Source organism: Oreochromis niloticus, unplaced genomic scaffold (assembly GCF_001858045.2).
Source record: "Oreochromis niloticus isolate F11D_XX unplaced genomic scaffold, O_niloticus_UMD_NMBU tig00007021_pilon, whole genome shotgun sequence".
In the NCBI taxonomy this organism is placed as follows: domain Eukaryota; kingdom Metazoa; phylum Chordata; class Actinopteri; order Cichliformes; family Cichlidae; genus Oreochromis; species Oreochromis niloticus.
Genome location: NW_020328315.1, coordinates 13,724 through 33,629, shown reverse-complemented (window position 1 = coordinate 33,629; position 19,906 = coordinate 13,724). Strand labels below are relative to the sequence as shown.

General features: G+C 40.2%; 1 protein-coding gene and 1 long non-coding RNA gene across 2 annotated transcripts; one reads left to right on the top strand and one right to left on the bottom strand.

Annotated features, from left to right (window-relative positions):
* Window positions 1-6,969: 6,969 nt before the first annotated feature.
* Window positions 6,970-18,317, top strand: LOC109197904 (uncharacterized). Its single transcript, XM_025904778.1, has 21 exons — window positions 6,970-7,488; window positions 8,956-9,017; window positions 9,325-9,363; window positions 9,520-9,813; window positions 10,024-10,250; window positions 10,492-10,667; window positions 10,875-10,919; window positions 11,619-11,694; window positions 11,827-11,928; window positions 12,029-12,063; window positions 12,816-12,968; window positions 13,141-13,269; window positions 13,480-13,518; window positions 14,061-14,186; window positions 14,702-14,828; window positions 15,568-15,738; window positions 15,823-15,857; window positions 16,093-16,257; window positions 16,366-16,499; window positions 18,057-18,095; window positions 18,177-18,317. The coding sequence occupies exons 1-20, from the start codon at window positions 6,970-6,972 to the stop codon at window positions 18,076-18,078; spliced, it is 2,676 nt and encodes an 891-aa protein (XP_025760563.1). The 3' UTR covers window positions 18,079-18,095; window positions 18,177-18,317.
* LOC109197905 (uncharacterized) lies at window positions 16,637-17,608 on the bottom strand. Its single transcript, XR_002058920.2, has 2 exons — window positions 17,496-17,608; window positions 16,637-17,413 (listed from the first exon to the last, which is right to left on the bottom strand). It is a non-coding gene; the product is annotated as an uncharacterized LOC109197905 (long non-coding RNA).
* Window positions 18,318-19,906: the final 1,589 nt, after the last annotated feature.

The window sequence follows — 19,906 nt, the reverse complement described above, 5'->3', positions numbered from 1 at the left end:
CAAACACAGTGGTGTTTCTGAGTAGCTTTTCTGCTTAGCAATTTAATTTAAATCTTTGATACATCCCTTTTTCATAGTATAATCTTAACGTGCTTCATCTGAATCACCCTTTCTGTGTACTCACTACCTAATTTATAGCCAAAGTATTCACTCACTGTCTCTTTACTGTTTCGCTAGCTTAGCTTAGCTCGTAGCCGACTCGTTAGCACCATGGCTACTTCACCTGTCCCTCCTGCACTTTCCTGCTCATTGTGTCAGATGTTGTTACTCCTCGGCCTCCTTTAGCAGTAATGATACCTGTAATAAATGTAGCATATTTGCAGCTCTGGAGGCCAGGATTACTGAATTGGAGACTCGGCTTCGCACCCTTCATTCACCCGTAGCTAGCCAGGCCCTGTAGCTGGTGCAGCCGAAGATAGCGTAGGCGCCCGCTAGCTGTTCCCGGCAGACCCCAAGCAGCTGGGGAAAGAGGGGCGGGTGACGGTGAGGAGGAAGCATAGTCTTAAACTGAAGCCCAGGTACACCAAACCTGTTCATGTGTCTAACCGTTTTTCCCACTCGGCGACACACCCGCGGGGGTCAAACTCTGGTAATTGGTGATTCGTTCAGACATGTGAAGCTAGAGACACCGGCAACCATAGTCAATTGTCTTCCAGGGGCCAGAGCAGGCGACATTGAAGGAAATTTAAAACTGCTGGCTAAGGGTAAACGTAAATACAGTAAGATCATAATTCACGTCGCAGTAATGACACCCGGTTACGCCAAGGAGGTCACTAAAATCAATATTGAATCGGTGTGTAACTTTGCCAAAAATGTCGGACTCTGTAGTTTTCTCTGGTCCCCTCCCAATCAGACAGGAGTGAATGTTTAGCCGCCATGTTCTCCTTAATTGCTGGCTGTCTGAGTGGTGTCCCAGAAACGATGTGGGCTTCATAGATAATTGGCAAACCTTCTGGAGGAAACCTGGTCTTGTTAGGAGAGACGGCATCCATCCACTTTGGACGGAGCAGCTCTCATTTCTAGAAATATGGACAAATTTATTAAACCCCCAAAATATGACTATCCAGAGTTGGGACAGGAAGCAGAGTTGCAGTCTTACACGCTCTCTGCAGCTTCTCTCCTCCTGCTACCCCAAAACCCATCTCCATTGAGACTGTGTCAGCTCCCAAAAGACAAAAAACAAACCAAAAACAGCAATAAACAACTTAAACATAAAAAATCACAAAGAAAGAACAATACAGTATCCACATCTGAACCAAAGAGTAAAACAGTGAAATGTGGATTATTAAATATTAGGTCTCTCTCCTCCAAGTCTCTGTTAGTACATGACTTAATAATTGATCAACAAATCGATTACTCTGCCTTACAGAAACCTGGTTGCAGCCGGATGAGTATTTAGTTTAAATGAATCAACACCCCGAGTCATTCTAACTACCAGAAATCGAAGCACAGGCCGAGGGGGCGGTGTGGCAGCAATTTTTCACACCAGCCTATTAATTAACGAAAGACCAAGACAGACTTTTAATTCATTTGAAAGCCTGATGCTTACCTTGTCCACCCAGCTGTAAACTCAGAAACCAGTCTTACTGTTATATCTATCGTCCACCTGGGCTTACACAGAGTTCTCTCTGATTTCTCAGACTTTTTTCGATTAGTGCCAGCTAGATAAATAATTGTGGGTGATTAAATCCATGTAGATGCTAATGACAGCTAACATGGCATTTATCTGTTATAGACTCAATTGGCTTCTCTCAAAGTAAAAGAACCACCACATTTATCAACTCTAGATCTTGTTTAACATATGGCATAGAAACTGAACATTTAACAGTGTTTCCTGAAAACCCTCTGCTGTCTGATCATTTCCTGATAACATTTACATTTACAAAATTGATTACACAGCAGTGGAGAGTAACTTTATCAAGTAGATGTCTTTCTGAAGTGCTGTACTAAGTTTAAGAATATAATCACCACTGTTATCATCTTCATGCCTGTACCACATAGAGGAGAGCTATCTGACGCTACTCCAACAGAGTCGTTATCTTGTTAATAATTTACCTCCTCACTAGTACGACTCTGGATACTGTAGCTCCTGTGAAAACTAGGCTCATCCAAAGTCCTGACCGTGGTATATCTCAAACACGTAGCCTAAGCAGATAACTCGTAAGCTGGAGAGGAAAGGCGTGTCAAAATTTAGAGGATTCATTAGCCTGGAGAAATAGTTTGCTGCTTTATAAGAAGCCCTCCGAAGCCAAAATCTTACTATTGTCACTGATTGAAGAAATAAGAACAACCCAGGTTCTCTTCAGCACTGTAGCCAGCTGCAAAAGTCAGAGTTACTGAGCCACATCCTTTAACGTTAATAGTATGATCATGAACTTCTTCACAAATAAATTTTATCATAGAGAAAAATTACCAATAATATCCCACGATGTAATATTATCTACAGCTACTCTTAGTACCATATGTTAAGTTAGACTCTTTTTCTCCAATTGATCTTTCTGAGTTAACTTCAATAATAATTCCTCCAAACCATCAACGTGTCTTTTAGACCCCATTCCTACAAACTGCTCAAAGAAGTCTGCATTAATTAATGCTTCATCTTAAATATGATCAACCTATCTCTAATAATCGGCTATGTACCACAGGCCTTCAAGGTGGCTGTAGTTAAACCTTTACTCAAAAAGCCATCTCTAGACCAGCTGTCTTAGCTAATTATAGGCAATCTCCAACCTTCTTTCATATCAAAAATCTTGAAAGAGTAGTTGTAACACTAACTGATCATCTGCAGAGGAATGGCTTATTTGAAGCGTTTCAGTCAGTTTCAGAGCTCAGCACAGCACAGAAACAGCTTTAGTGAAGGTTACAAATGATTTCTATGGCCTCTGACAGTGGATCATCTCTGTGCTTGTCTGCTAGACTCAGTGCTGCATTCGATACTGTTGACCATAATATCTATTGAGCGATTAGAACATGCTGTAGGTATTACAGGTACTGCACTGCAGTGGTTTGTATCATATCTATCTATAGACTCCAATTGTACATGTAAATGGAGAGTCCTCTTCAGACACTAAGGTCAATTATGGTGTTCCACAGGTTCAGTGCTAGGACCAATTCTATTTACATTATACATGCTTCCCTAGGCACATCATTAGAAGACATAGCATAAATTTTCACTGCTATGCAGATGACACGCAGCTCTATCTATCATGAACCAGGTAACACACACAATTATTAAACTGGCAGGAATGTCTTAAAGACATAAGACCTGGATGGCCGCTAACTTTTGCTTCTTAATTCAGATAAAACTGAGGTTTTGTACTCGGCCTGAAAATTTAGAAATATGGTATCTAGCAGATTCTTACTCTGGATGGCATTACCTTGGCTCCAGTAACACTGTGAGAACTTGGAGTCATTTTTGACCAGGACATGTCTTCAACGCACATATTAAACAAATATGTAAGACTGCTTTCTTCCATTTGCGCAACATCTCTAAATTAGAAATATCTGTCTCAGGTGATGCTGAAAACTAGTTCATGCATTTATTCTTCCAGGCTGGACTATGTAATTCACTATTATCAGGATGTCCTAAAAACTCGCTGAAAAGCTTCAGCTAATCCAAATGCTGCAGCAAGGTACTGACAGGGACTAGAAAGAGAGAGCATATTTCTCCTGTTTTGGCTTCCCTTCATTGGCTTCCTGTTAATCCAGAATTGAATTCAAATCTGCTCCTCACATACAAGGTCTTAAATAATCAGGCCCCATCTTATCTTAATGACTTGTAGTACCATTCACCCTATTAGAGCACTTCGCTCTTGCACTGCAGGCTACTTGTTGTTCTAGAGTATTAAAAGTAGAATGGGAGGCAGAGCCTTCAGTTTTCAGGCCCTCTTCTGTGGAACAACTTCCAGTTTGGATTCGGAGACAGACATATCTCTACTTTCAAGATTAGGCTTAAAACTTTCCTTTTTGCTAAGCATATAGTTAGGGCTGGACCAGGTGACCTGAATCTCCCTTAGTTATGCTGCAATAGACGTAGGCTGCCGGGGATTCCATGATGCATTGAGTTTTTCCTTCAGTCACTTTCTCACTCACTATGTGTAATAGACCTCTCTGCATCGAATCATATCTGTTATTATCTCTGTCTCTCTTCCACAGCATGTCTTTCATCCTGTTTTCCTTCTTTCACCCCAACCGGTCGCAGCAGATGGCCGCCCTCCCTGAGCCTGGTTCGCCGGAGGTTTCTTCCTGTTAAAAGGGAGTTTTTCCTTCCCACTGTCGCCAAAGTGCTTGCTCATAGGGGGTCATATGATTGTTGGGTTTTTCTCTGTATTTATTATTGTGCTATCTACTGTACAATATAAAGCGCCTTGAGGCGACTTTTGTTGTGATTTGGCGCTATATAAATAAAATTGAATTGAATTGAATTGAATTGAAATAGAGGCCTTACATTCATCCCTACAAAACTCTAACTGTATGCCATAAATGATTTCAGCGGAAGATGGAGAATAATAAGAAGAAGAAGAATAAATCTGAGGAATAGTATAAGTGTGCCTCTTGGCATAGGTACACTTAATAATATGCGTTAGTGGAATTACTACAGTATCTTGAAATTTGCCGTTTCCGTTCGTGCTTTTATTTGAAGGCAGCCCATTGAAACGGAAATTGTTGTGCTGGGTCATGTGCCTTGCATTTAGCGTTTCCTTTCCATTAGCAAAGTTGTAGATTGCAAGAAGTTCTTCGCGAGTATACATTTGAGCACACCAGAACAAAGGGATTACACACATATAAAGCACGGTATGTACACCGAGTTGTTGTAAAGAAAAAAAAACCAAAAGCAGGCTTGTAGGCTTGTGAAATGGGACGGTCTAGCCTCCCTTGCCCTGCCCAGGTTGCCTAGCAACCATGATTAAAAGCGGGAAACGTGTCATACAGCTTTGTTTGACAGAAATGAAGGAGAACATATTTTGTTCATTTGTTTCTACATGAGCTTTGTGTGATGTGATAAGTATCTGAGGCTGAGACCACAGGACTGTAAAACATGATTGTTGGGCTTCGTTTTTGTATTGAACAGTCATTTTAAGATTAGCTAGTAAATAACAATTAGCTCATGTTGTTCATGAGACTAAAGTCATCTTACTTTGGTAATGTAAATATAATATGGCCAATATTATAGTTATTATATTAATCATTATTAGTTATCACAGCAGTGAGTTTGAACTCTGTGTCAAATACTGAGCTGCAATAAAATTCAAGTTACAATTATTTATATTTCCTATCACCTTAAATCTTCACTCAAAGACAAGTATCTTTGACAGTGTATATATAGATGTATCATATATAAAAGACAAATATTGTTCTTTTAATATGTTGGCATTACTAAATTTGGCTCAATGCTTACATACATGTGTAAAAAGGAAAATGTACGAGCTGTGATAACTGTTTCTGATAGAATGAAGAGTAGACTGATATATGAAATATTCCTTTATTGGGTGAGAAAATCATACCATGCCATAACTGCTTTAAGTCATACAGAATAGATATCAGAGCCTTAAACAGGCTGACTTCTACTAAATGGGTCAAACTGGGCAGAAAGTCTACAAACACATCACATCCTTATAGAATATGATGTAACACTATAGATCAACTTACCTCAGAATATATAAAGTAATAACCCGTTACAGCAATATGATGCAACAAACACAGCAGTACTACTAATCCAAAATACTCAAAGCTTCGTAGAACTGAAACAAACATTTATTTTTAGCTCCATTCTGCTGCTGATACATACTTTAGGTTTCTGAACATTAAACTTGTTGCTGCCTTTCATAGTGTGTAACTTGAAGGCCCTGAGTACTTTCTCCCACACTGAAAACAGTGGAATGAACATTACCTAATAAGACTGATTCAGGACAGACAATTAGTTATGTTAAACTTTTCTAGCAGTCCTTCACAAACAGGGAACAGTCTGTCTATTCTCTCCATCTGTCAGCTGCTGCTGGCTCTTCCTCCTCCTCTTCCTCACACACTGCTGAGTTTGTCCTGGTGGATCATCAGGGGTGCAAAGCCTCACAGATGATGTGCAGCAGTGGGTCCCTCAGTCTGTCCTCACTCTGGACACTTGCAGTTGTCACACATGGAAATCAAATGTGCGATAAGCTGCAGGATTCAAACACAAGTGTAACTTATAAATACATGTTCATACTTTTATTCCACAATCAGAGAGAAAGAAACAGAGAGAGAGTGCAGGACAGACAGACAGGTGACAGTCTCAGGTGTATACACTGCTACAAAACAGCACAAGAGAAGGAGGATTTAGTGTTTGTGTTATTACGAGTGCTAAACAAGAAGAGTTCCCAGATGGTCCAGTGGACACATGTGTGACTCCTGTGATTAAAGCATCTTTCTTTCAGCTTAACGAGTGAACCGTCAGCTCGTTCAAACACACGTTAAAGTCCGTTTGGCTCGACACCACCGAACAGAGGCAGCAATATAACATAGCTAACATTAACAGTGCAGTGAATCCTGCTTGTTGCTATCATGTTTAGGGGTAGGAGGATGTGTTCATGACTTATGGCAGTTTGCACCAGTCGAGGTCCATCTGTGTGGATTTCATCTTTCCAAGATTCTGAGGCCCAGTACAACTCATTAACCTTTTTTCTTTGTTTTCTTTATTTTTAACTTTCCAGCTTTCCATTGCCATCGAAGCGTTACACCCCTTCTCCTGCACCAGGGCCCAAACAGAGCCCCTACATGGTGGGCTCCCAGGGAGCTCTTTACTGATCGGACAGCAAGCTGCATGCTTGCTTGCGGCTGGCTCAGCTGAAAGCCCACCTTGCGTTGACACAGATAAATAACGCTATTGCTATTGGTGGCCGAACCAATACACGCGCCCCATTTATATCCACAACACCCCCTTTCCTGACAGCTGCAGCCATCAGTCTACTAAACCTTCTGAAGGTTGCTAACACCATGTCCCATCCCTTATATAACCTCTATGCCTCTGGGAAACAAAGTTCAGCCCAGGGGCGCTATGGACAGCCGAGTATGCAGGCAGAGAGAGACTCTCATAAGGCATCTCCTCATCTTGGGCCTGGGTCCAGCTTTAGCTCTTCTGGAGTTTCATCTGCGACTCCTGCAAAATCTGGAGGAACAATCCCATCACGGCTAACTATGCCAATGAGCTGCAGGCCAGAAGGGAGTAAGACTTCAATGGAAGAGGACATAAAGAGGTCCAAACCTGTGGGCTCTGCAGAGTCTACTTCAGAAACAGCTGTGAACATCCTTATGCAATTTGGACTTGAAAAAGAGGACCTGGAACATCCGATCTCATACTCTGAAGATCAGATCACTCCTGACAATCTGCCTTTTACCTTAGAAGTGACAAGGAATATCCCAGTGCTGGCCCAGATGCAAGACTACACTGCCACTTCACCTAGGGTCTTTCCGCATACCTGCTCTCTGTGTAACAAGGAATGTAATCAGATGAAGGTAAGTCGAAGATTGTTTGATGTTTTTGCTTTCAGTCAGTTTTTATTTATTTGAAACGCAATGTTTTTTTGTTTTGTTTTGGGGTTGTTTTTAATTATTTGACTTTGAATCCCATTATAGGATTTTGGTTTTGAAAAAGCTTCATGGATGCTACTTTAAAGTTTATTTGGTTTGTTTCATTCACTATTACTGCATAATGATGACTGTAGGAAGACTACCAACTTGGACTGCAAACATTTGGACAAATCTTCACATATTTCTGCAATTCAGTATTCTGTAACAGAATTTTTGAAGGATTACAGTGCAGACTAAACTTAACTATATGTCTACCAGATATTGTAATTTAAAAACACTACTTCAAAGAGACCTTCAGAAACTTGAGTGGTCTGTACTTGCAATTGATAGATTTAATGTCTTTTGACTTGATGTAAACCCATGCGAAGACATTCAAGGCATTTGCTAACAATGGAGCCAAGGCCTCAGATGACATGATGAGGAAGAATCTGCAAGCATGAAGAACCTGTGCATCAGAAAATGTTGGAAGATGGCTGTTTTTTCATTTGTCTCTGTCCTTGGGCTACTGGTCCACAGTGCACATTCAGCTTTGCTTTTTCTGGAACTGTTGCTGAATGTAAAAGTTCCCCTTTTTGTCTTTTGTCACTAGAGTGAAGAATAGTGTCTTTTGTCCTTTATTTCATATCAGTAGGCACCTTGTTTTTGTGTAATACTGATTTCTTTACTCATACTTTAAGTTAGTGTTTCGGTGTCACAAGACTTTTACTACCACAAACATAAGCACCCGCTGCGCCAGTCATGAGCTACACAAGCGCCAGCTTTAATTTGACTGATTGTTGAATCTCTCTTTATGGATGTGCCTTCCTTTGCTGCACCAAATTTCACATTTGGGCTCCTCGTCAAAGAAACAGCGCCTTCCTGTTCAGGCCTATTTCAACATCATCTTCCTGTCGCTACTCTAACTGTGATCAACATAGGTGGTGCATTTTGTCCTAATCCAAACTTGGCCTCTCCTGAGACGACCTTCTTGGAACCTTGGGAAATTTTGATGCCATAAGAAGAGCCTGAGAGTCCAGAATCCAGAGCCTAAGATGACCCTTTTGTTTTGGTTGTTTGTAATCAGATGTTTGACTTGTGTTTTCTATATATACTAAATAATTTAATCTTTAAAATTTTATCCCAGGAGAGGTATAATGTGTCATGCTTATTTGTTCCTGTTTTTTTTTTTTTTGGCCTATGAAGGTTTCTAAGTGCAATCCAGGCTCCTGGCTAATGTTATAATGCTTCTCCGTTCAGTGAAGGACTAACTGTTAATATTTTAAGATTTTCTTTAAGGCCACTGCCTTAAAGTGACCTTTTATCAGCAAGTGATGTCAATGACAATTGCTCCTGACATTGCTCCTGATAATAATGAATCTTGTCTAAATGTTTGTTTTTTGTTGTGACCACTAGGATTGGGTCTCCCACCAGAATACCAGCCGTCACATCGAGAACTGCAAACTTCTGCGAAAGCAGTCAGTCTTTCTTCTCTGTACTTCGTGATTATGAACCGATATCTTTGGGGCAGCACAACTATGGTTGTGCCAAAATGATGTCGGGGTTGTAATGCTAGGATAGCTTCCTAAGAACTGTTCATTTGTATTTTTTAATTTTCTTTATCATATTTGTAGCCCATTGGTTGCGTTCCTGTAAAGCACCTTAATGATTTATTGTTAAAAGGCTGAATACATTGCTAAGTTTCTGAATTAATGAACAATAATATATTTTAAGGGCATTCTACCTTGCAACATCTGACAAAAATGTACCTGTGTTTTTCCACAGATACCCAGAGTGGAACGGTGAAATAGCATCACCGCTAGGGTAAATATCTTCATTTGAAGTCATTTGGCGAATAAAAAACATGCCAGCATTGGAGCCTTTCATTTTCTTTCATTTAACTGTGCTTTTCTTTTTAATGCACTTGTTAGTGCGTCAGGTGCCAAGCCCTCTCCCTCAACTTCTGCTGAGACTTCCCAGAAGAAAACCAGACATGAGAGTCGTTCCCATTCCTGCAGCCCCCGCAGTCATCGTGACTCAGAGCGTAGCAGCGACAGGCGAAGTAGGCGTTCCCGCTCCCGCAGCCATCGTGACTCGGAGCGAAGAAGAAATAGACGAAGTAGCCGTTCCCGCTCTCGCAGCCACGTCGCCGCCGTTCCGTCTCGAGCTGGAGCATAGGAGGAACAGTCATTCCTGTTCTCAATCACGCAGCCCCCGAAGGGAGAGACACAGAAGCCAATCACGATCTCTGTACAGGTCCAGACAGAATCGCAGGTCTGTCCAACAAACATTTTGAGAACTAGGATCAATCAAGAAGATTTAGCTTTCCTGTGGATTGTTAAAGGGCGAAATATAACATATATATAAAAATATAAACTTAAAAAAACTTAATTGGTGACAAGAATTTACCTTTTGTATCCATGCTGGGTGTGTGCTTTGAGATGTTTATGAGTCATTAAGTTCTTTGATCCATACTTTTTTCAGGTCCCGGTCTCATTCTGACTCCTCATGGTATGACCGTCCTTCCTCTTCACGATATCGATCACGCTCAAGGTGCCGCGAGAGACGATCCTCACCGAGAAGAAGAGATGAGAAACGTTCATCACCGAGGAGAAGCTGGGAGAGGCGATCGTCGACTGAGAGGTCATCTCCTAGGCGAAAGAAGTCGAGCAGCTCAAAGATCTTGGCAAAGAAACTGCTGGAAACATCAGGTTTGAAAATTGCTTCATGTTTTATTTTTTTGTATGTACTCATTAGTTTTTCTAAGATCAAAGTTATCCTCCCCCCTCACAACCTTAACTTTACTAATGTAAAGGATAAATAAAGACCAGTGGCACCAGAAATGTCAGTATAGTTTTTTCTACTATTATAAAACTTTCAGAAACTGTAGATGATTTTCGAGACTTGGCACCCACGAAAGTGTGAATCTCTTTTGCACCTGTGATCTTTTAGCTCTCCAGTCCTTATCAAAACAGTCTGACCTGGAGACTGTCGTCAAAACTTTGGCTCCTGCCCTGCTGGCTCAGCTAGTCAAGATGAAGTCGTCCCCATCAACATCATCATCATCGTCCTCACGTTCTGCATCTCCAGAAACAACTAAAGGGACGCCTAGCACAGAGAAGACAAAGGTGACTTCATATTATGCCTTTTTTCATGAATGCACAGTTTTGGACAATTTATAATGTGATCAGTGACAGATGACGTGATTGTTGATGCCACACAACCAAGATTAAATCCTTCAACACAGATTTATACAAGCAGATACTTTGAGTCAAGTTGTCATGATGAAATCTGCATTTGGTTTGTTCATATTTTTCTTCTCTGTGTTTCCACAGGCTGGTAAATCTTCCTCTCCGACCATGGTGAGGCTACAAGGGACTGTAAGTAGTCTCTGTCACAGTGATGTGATTTCTGCTATGGAAAAATTTTGAAAAACTAAGTCAGTTGTTTTGTTTAGGTCAAAATTACAGGTATGTACACTGAAATTTGTTCACTGTTATAGATGGATGAGTTCATTGACCTGCTTGTGAATCTAGAGAAAGTTCCTCTCCTGTTTGTCTCCTGGTTTGCTTCTGCAATCTAAGATAGATATTTATGCACCGTAGCTACAATTCTCTATAAATATACTGTCCGTCCACGGTTGTAGTCCTGCATTCATTATGCGGTTTAAAGTCAGTTGGTTATCCTTACATTTCTTCTATAGTCTCGCACCCCTCAAATCCATGGTTACTTTGGATTATACTGAGCTTTTATATAGTCATCCCCATGTCAGAAAGTTTCCGCTCAAGTCTAATGCTATGAAAGCATACACACTGTACTTTGTTTTTATTTTGCTGTGTTGCATTATGCATTTTTTAAATCTATATATACACATTGCACTGAAAACATCCTTGGAATCGCACTGGTTGCTTGCAAGTTGCCACAGTTGCTTGTAGTTTGCCTGGAAGACTCCAACTTGTCTGTAAATACTTGTAAGCTCATGACAAGTGCTCGTGTATGATTTTTAGTGTGAATGTAGTAACTTAACAGTTTTGGTAGTAATACAAACTAATGTATGTTCGTTGTGTGTGTTTTGTAAGGAAGCTGCGGTGGCACCTAAAAATACAGCCAAGGCTACGGAGGCTATTGAACCAATTAAAGGTGCTGCAGTTGACGGTGAGCCAAAAGTCTTGGCTTCCAAAGCAGAAACGGCCTCAACCACACAGATTTATATTTAGATCAGCTGGGTAATTTGCATCCTATCTAAACTACCACTATTTAACTTAACTACATTTCCTTTATTCCAAGACTCTGTGACTGCAGAGAAGATCTCAAAGGATCAGCCGGTCGCTGTTACCCACCCAACATTTTGGGAGCGGATACAAGAGCAACTGAGTCCAGAAAGAATCCGTAAGAAATCCCCAAAGATCTGTATGAAAGATTTCTCAATGTGAAGATATTTTCTATTTTATAATTATTTTTTGTTTTTCTTTTGCTCTGCACTTTACAGGTTGTCTCAAGACAGTCAAACTTCCCAATTCAAAGGTAACATTAAAAAAACACTTAAATTATACCTGTAAGAAAAACATGCTTTATCAAAGTGGTTAAGTTTTGATCTGAAATAGTTCAGTTTGTTTTAAAAGCCTATAGTTGGGTTATATCTCATTGTCAGGTGACGCTCAAGTAGGTGTAAATGAAGAAAAATGTTAAAAATTCACTAGGGATGTCGCAATACCAGAGATTTTGTAGTCAGTATAGACACCAATAGAATTGCACCATTCTTGGTTACCGATTTAGTATTGTAATAAAACAATTATCTCATGTACTAACACATACTAAAACTCCTTTATTGAAAAGCTAGTTTAACATGTTCAAATTATATGCACAGTCATCCAGGACATGGTGGTTTTGAGTGCTTAAAAACGTTTTTCCTTCCCAAGTTTGAAATGTGCAATAGTGCTGTTTACACATTGCCTTTTGTGAATCAGTTATCACTCTTTATGGATCCACCTTAAATGAAAAGTACTTTCATAGCTGACTCTTACTGCCTTTTTTATCAGTGAGTCAAGGTAGAGCTGTACTACGTAAAAAAAGAAAGAAAGAAAAAAGAAGCAAAGTAAAAGGAAAATTAGCATCAGAAACATTTTGTAATAGGTACCTGATTGTGTTCATAGTTGCAGACAGTGCTCAAAGTGAGGCAGAGTTTATAAGTTAATGTTTGCATTTTTCAGATTTCTGTCTGGAATTTCTTCAATTGCAATTGTAAACTGATCCTGAAATTCTTTTCGTTTGCACAGCTTGTTTTGCTTGATTACAAGGTGCTGTTAATAAGCAACCTGCCAGAGTATCACGATGGCTGTTACGCAGAGGAGGACATCGCCGGTCTGCTCACTCGACACAGATTTGAATATTACGACGACACGATCTACGTTATACCACAGGCACGCATGGTAAGCACCAGTTTGCATTGGGCTGGGTTATGACCTTCATTTTAATGGCGCTCTAAATATCTTTTCTAAGACCACCTAACTAACATTTAGTTAGTTAATACATATTTTGTGAGTGCCTGTCTTCATGATCATTCAGTAAAAATCAGTGTTTGGTTGTTTGTTTTTCCTTCAGGCTTTTGCCCTCATGCCGACAGCAGTGGCAGCTAAAAACATCGTGCTAGCATCAGAAAAACATGATTTTATTCTCAACGGGTCTAAACTTCGACTGCAGGTTGAGAAGGGCAACATTTTAATGACGCCGGTAAGCACTGTGTGTAGATAATGCAATCTACTGTTGTGACAGATGTTATTAAAATTATTTGAAAATATTTGTTTCTGCTTGTTTATTTAAAGTGTGATTATAAATGTAAACAAATATTTCTTTTTGTAGAAAAAAAATATCTTTAAGCTGAAATAAATCAAACCGAATCCAAAGTGATGTAATGATTTTTAACTGTTTTTTTTCTTTCAGCTTGAGTTTTATAAGTCTCTGATGAAACGGCTATGCTATGTAAGTAACGCACATATCTCAGAAACAAAGACTACACTAGAATACCTTTAGATTTATTGGTCAGAGTATAAAGTCATAACTGGAAGCACTCACATCCAAGTCAAAACACCTTGAAAAATGGGGACATACCCGTTTTTTCAGACAGTCACACAGGGCTAGGAAAGGTTTGGAGAACTTTTTTCCTGGAATAAATTAAATCCTCATTTAAAAATGCATTTTGTATTTTTTTTTTAAACATTTGTTTAACGATTTGAAACTTGTGCAAAAAATTACGAAATTGGGAAGGAGCCAAATGCGTTTTTCACAGCACTGTGTGTACATTAGTTTAAATATTTTTTCAACCAGTGTTATCAAAAACAGCAAGAGCTGCAATTATAAATTGTTTGGATAATGAAGATAGCTGCCAGGGTGCGTACCTGCTGTGTGAATATAAGTGCAAACTTATGACCTTGATCTTGGAACTGTAGTATAAGAATGTTTGGAATGTCATATTGTTTGTGGGTTGTTGTTTTTTTCATGTTAACCCGGTTTTCTCGAAGCAGCAAGTGACTGACAATGGAGCACGAATAATCTACATCAGGAACATCTCGCCAGGCGAGTCCCGGGATCTCAGAGAAGCTTTGGAAAAAATGGATTGTGTAAGAAACTACCTGCCTCTTCTCAACAAGGTATAAACACACTCATAAATGCCAACAAGTGCATGTGTTCGAAGTCTGTGAAAGGCTGTATGAGATATGTGCTTGTGTAAGTGTAATCTTAACCATACGGAAAAATTGACAGATTAACTGCTTACACACCAAACTAAATGACATGCACCAACCTTCATAAATCCATCCTTAAAAAGAGATAATGTGTCTAGATTTGGATGCTACTTATCTTGAGGAAAGCACAACTGCAAAACTATAGAGATAGTAAAGAGAGACTGCCGATAAGCTGCTCGCTGAGCAATTCTTCATATGCTCATGCGCACTAGTATTTATCACATTACAGCATTAGTGCAGGGGTCATGTTGAGCATGGCTCCAGTGCATCATTGAGCCAGGATTTCTGACTTTTGAATCCAGTGAACTCCACAATAAAGCTGTACTTAGTTCACTCTTTCCACGTGTGCTTAGCACTTATTTTCTAACATTTACAATGTGAAATTAAAATGTTCAGAATAAATTTTCTTTCTTGTGTTTCAGGTGTTTATCGAATTTCAGTCTCTTCGTGATGCTGATCGCCTTGGCGTTTGGTACAGCCTTCTAAAACGGGCCACCGGCCACAAATTGTCAAGGCTGAAAATACCACACGGTGGATGTACCTCACTGCGTAAGTGTTTTTTTTTAAATGGGATTTTAAACAAATATGATTTAAACGAGAAAAAAAAAAGATAGGTTAAGTTAATGGAAGGTCATCTGGTAAGACCTTTCTTTCGCTTTCTGTTTGTGAAACACTCATGAATATATTTTTCAGTTCTCCCCTGGGCTGTGGATAAAGTGAAGACAAAACTGCTGATTTATTGTTGTTCACAATAAGTCATTGTGACACATTCCCTCAACTTTTATCCACTAACACTGTGATTCTCGTTCCCACAAATCCTTTGATGCTCATTTGCCTTATTATCTCTCTGACCTCTTTTCTGGCCCCTCCAGAAATCTTTGCTCCATCAGTGGTCGATTCCCTTCTGCTTGTCTCTGCCGTAGACACATGAACCAGAGCCATTACTTAAACTGCACTTTTTCAGTCTGGCATTTGATCTAACCCACTAATCATTGTTTTTCTGATGTTCAATTCAATTCAGTTCAATTCAATTTTATTTATATAGCGCCAAATCACAACAGAAGTCGCCTCAAGGCGCTTTATATTGTACAGTAGATCGCACAATAATACATATGTCAGTGATGTCTATGATACCTTGGGTATCTGTAAAGGTGCTTAAAGTTAAAATAAAAGTCAAAACATTGATATTACTGGATCATTGTAAACATTAAAAACCTGTTTTGCACCACTCATTTTTCCTTTTCTTTCCCCACAAAAATTTTAACAAAACTTATTTTGGCTTGTGCAGCACCAAGATTGCCAGACAAAGCTTTGCCAGACAGCGAGGTTGCTGTTGATGGTGCAACTGTCCCAACAGAAGATATTACCGTCCCACAACGCAGCACTTCACCATATTGGATCACAATGACAACTAGTCCCTTTGTGTTCCCCACTGTCTCTCCTTGGTTCACAATCCCAGGTGAGAGAAACAGCTGAAAACTAAAATTAACCTCCAGATATAAAGTGTTGACTGTTACTAACTGTGTTTGTTTTACACTTCTAGAGTATTTAACTGTCAGTGAACCTGATGACATTGAGGTGAGTGCATTTTATAAACCCAGGTTTCATGTGTTAAACAGGAATCCTTGAGTAAATACCAAGAGGTGTCCATTTTTCCAAATACTCACCTCAAAAACCACGTTTCTTTTTTCTGCTAAACTTGGTTTCATTTTGTCTTCTCTATGTGGTCAGTAATAGTAATATATATATTTTTAAAAGTACCGCAAAGTTTCTCTTCAAATAAACTTTGGTTCTTGAACCTTGTGTCTTGTAGAAAGCCCAATCTCAAGGTTCTACGTTCTCCACGATCATGTTGACCGGTTTGCCAGAAGGAAACTACAGACAGGAGGATGTCACCAAGCTGGTGTGGCGTTACTTCCCTGATCAGACGGTTCAGACTCTGTACTACAACATAATCGTTTTATCACTGCAGAGGAGGGTGAGGAGTAGACCCAGCAGGCTGATACAGAGAAATTTGCATTTGCAAATTTAATTCAATTTAATGATTAATATTGAATGTTTCCTCTGCATCATTTTTCCCCTCCAGGCCTTTGTGTTTTTAACAGCTGGGATGCGTGCTGCGATTTCGCCAGAGATTACCTCAAAAATCCAGTTACTGTTGGAGAGTGGACGCTCAGAATCCACATTGTTTTACAAGACATGCTTCCTGGTTCAAGTGAGGTATGAAAATGGAGCAATCGGGGGCTGTTAAATCAGGGGCATGCTCCTGTTTCACTCAAACTATTCAGATCCCAATCAAAACAGATTCCTCCTCTAAGGAGTGAGCACAGCATCATCCTTCTCTGGGCTAATATTAATAGAATGAGACTCAGAATACTTTATTGATCCCTGGGGGAAATATATTGGTTACAGTACAAACAGTAACAAAGACAGATACAAGATACAAGAAGTAAGGAATAGCACAATATATACATACATATAAGTCACTTATTGATAAATATCTGAATAAGAAATGGAAAAACTAAAAATATGCATGAATTTCAAATCAGGTATTTATTATTATTTTGTCTGTATTTGTTCCTTCCTTTTTGCAACAGCAGCACAAAAGCTGCATGAACTTTATCCACTTTTCTGTTCATAGGCGACAACCCACGTCATTCCGCCACCACTTTAAATTTCCACAGAGCTTCTTGTGAAGTCAGCCCTGTGTAAACTTTAAAGACCCAGACATAGGTTATAGAGTGTTTTACTGACTATTAAGTAATGCCCTTACTTATTTTGAAACTTCAGTCGCTGCTAACCTTCTAGCTTCAGCGTTTCCCATCTCAAGTTTCCTTGTGGGCCAGCTATTCAGGACCTTTCTGAGAACTCTCTCCACAGCTACATGTTAAGAGGAATTGAGGTCTGACAACTGTTGCGGAAAGTCACTGAGTGTTAAGGATGGTGAGTTAGTGAACCCAGACGCGGACCTCTCGTTAAAGTTCAACAGTGTCTTTATTTACAGTGAAGCCAATCCACAGTTATCCATAGTGCAAGTCCCTTCAGTGCTCCTCTCCCCGTCTCCCCTCGTGTGTCCACACAACTCCCGTGAATCAGTGACGTCTCTCCTTCCGTCTCTCCGTCTCGTTCGCTTCCTGAGAAAAGGCAAAACAGCCGCGATTAGCCTCCCTCCGCTATCAAACACTTGCTTTACCCTTGCTGAGCTCGAGTCACTACCAGGCTTGGTGCAATACTCCAGCGCTGTCTGTCACTCAGCCACACCATTAAATAGCTCTGCCAACGACGGTGGATGATTGGCAGCAGCTGGCGAGGAATCAGTCGCAGGTGGGACTCAGAGCGGCAGCACTTCCGGGTCGGAGATCTCCCGTTGCTACGCGACCGCGTAACAATCGCAGCGGAGCCGGAGAGGAAAAAACAGAGCGAGAGAGAGGAGAACAAACACACACATACACACAGGTCGCCGGTCGGGGCACCGTCAGACCTGACACTGACACTCAAATAGCATCAAATAGTTCAAATAGCATCAAATAGTTCCTGCAAAACTTTGGTTATATGTTGTGTCGTTACTATCCTGAAGTATGAATCCTTTGCCACAAAGATGCAAACCAGGATCGAGTTACTTCTCACTTACAGTGGAGTCCAATATTTATCTTATTAAATGTGGTCAATAGAACATTAAAAACACTCTAACCAGGAGGAGAGTTATTCAGTATTTATTGTACAAACAGAGGATCAGTGATTGATGTAATCCCCTTTCATCTTCTACTCTTTTCACAGGAGAGCATGTATAGAAGCATGATGAAATGGAGCAACACTGTAAGTCAGCAGTCACATAAATGTGTCTTGTAAAAGCAGCAGGCTCGGGTCTCCCTGATCTTAACGCTGGTTGTTTTTCAGCATGTTCCAGAGTCTGAGGCTCTGGAGGACCGGCTGCTGAGTGTGGAGGTCTCCGAGGTGAATGTGGACCTTCTCATGATGATCATGGAAGCGGTGGCGTCCATTGCTGCTTTTGTCAGATTCTTGCCGCTTGCCAACAGGGTACGATTTCATAAACACGTGCAACTTTTTTATGTTTTACAGAAGGCTGCAAGGCTTGTCATGGTGTCTGCTGTTCTTTTAATATTGAGAAACATTTTAAATGAGTCTGAAGGAGACTTTGTGTTTTTTTAACACTAAGTCTAAGTCTTTTTAACTTAACACAGTTCTCAACCAAGTAGTAATCTTATGACCTGTTCAGCCTTTTGTCCTGGCCCATCTAGCAGGGGAGATCCCTGCAGTTTGAGGCAGCACTAAGTTATTCTTTTAGTGTTTCTTGCTCAGTGGTTTTATTGTTCAATCAAAAACTTTGCAAAAGTAGAGAAATATGTTTGCACTTTTTTCCATTTGCAAGTTTAAAACCCCAAGATTTATTTTTCTTTGCCTAAACAAACTCGCCAGGACCTCTATCCTGTTACTTTCACAAATTCTTTGTTGCCCTGTACAATACAAATCGTGCCTGTAGCACACCCGTTGAGTACCACTGTGTTGCTCAAACATCCTTTCTGTTTTCTCAGATATGCATTGAGATGGCCGAACCTGGTGGATTAACACAGGTGATGGAGAGCAATGTCACCAAGGACTATTTATCTTCTTGGTAAGTGTGTCCCACAATCAGAAGTGAGAAAAAGAGGAAATTTATTTTACACTGTGTTTTTGCATTTTCTTTAAAGTGTCTTCATGTTTGTCTGACCTTGTGCTTTTTTCTCTCCTCTTCATAGGAGTAAAGCTGGACGTATTGAGTCGTGAGTATCTTTCTATTTCAGGTTTAGTGGCAGAGTCAAATATACTATACACTCCTCAAGGTCGTCTATAGTAAACAGTTCCCAAAGATGCAAAAAGAGAAGAATGTGATTTAGATAGAAGCAACTCTAGATTAGAAATTTGAAATGGAATTTCTTATTTCACATTAACATTTTGTGACAACAAACCTCTTTTCATGGTAACCTACTGGCATCTTTGCTTTTAAATTCAGTTTGAAGAGCCTGAAACAGCGTCTGCAAGACTCTGGTGAGAACAAAGTTCACCTCAAAATGAAAACCAAGAAGACCGCAGAATCGACAGATGCAGTGACCAAAGGTGACTGCCAGGCGGAGAGCCAGAGGACCGAGGAGGAAGCAGTGACCCAGCCCGATGCTGCAGCCGCCCCTGCTGGACGGCAGCCAGAGCCCAAGTGTCCTGATGACGAGACACAGGAGGGAGAGGAGAAGGATGGATGGAGCATGGCCGACATTAAAGGTACAAAGAGCTGCTTTAAATCAGCAAAATACACCGCTCTGACAGCGAAAACACAGTAAACTGAATGTAAAAAGAAAAGTTGTGATATTTTATGGCTCTGATCTCATATTTGTGTTCCCTGCTGTGCTACAGACATTCAGCCTGGTGGTAGTAATATATTTTACATATGTGGTGTTTAAAAAATGCTCCGTTGGTGTGATGAATATATCCCACACCATCAAGGATCCAAGATTTCTGACCCTACCATCCTAATGTCACAGCAGAAACTGAGATTCAACAGACCAGGCAGCGTTTTTATTTTACAGCGTTGCTGAGCCTGTGTGAATTGTACCCTCAGTTTTGTGTTCTTAGCT

Excerpts from the sequence above, each read along its gene's own strand:
- LOC109197904 (XM_025904778.1), top strand. The coding sequence starts at position 6,970 with ATGTCCCATCCCTTATATAACCTCTATGCCTCTGGGAAACAAAGTTCA. Across the intron at positions 11,695-11,826 it reads TAAAGGTGCTGCAGTTGACG|ACTCTGTGACTGCAGAGAAG; the intron begins GTGAGCCAAAAG and ends CTTTATTCCAAG. Across the intron at positions 11,929-12,028 it reads ACTGAGTCCAGAAAGAATCC|GTTGTCTCAAGACAGTCAAA; the intron begins GTAAGAAATCCC and ends TGCACTTTACAG.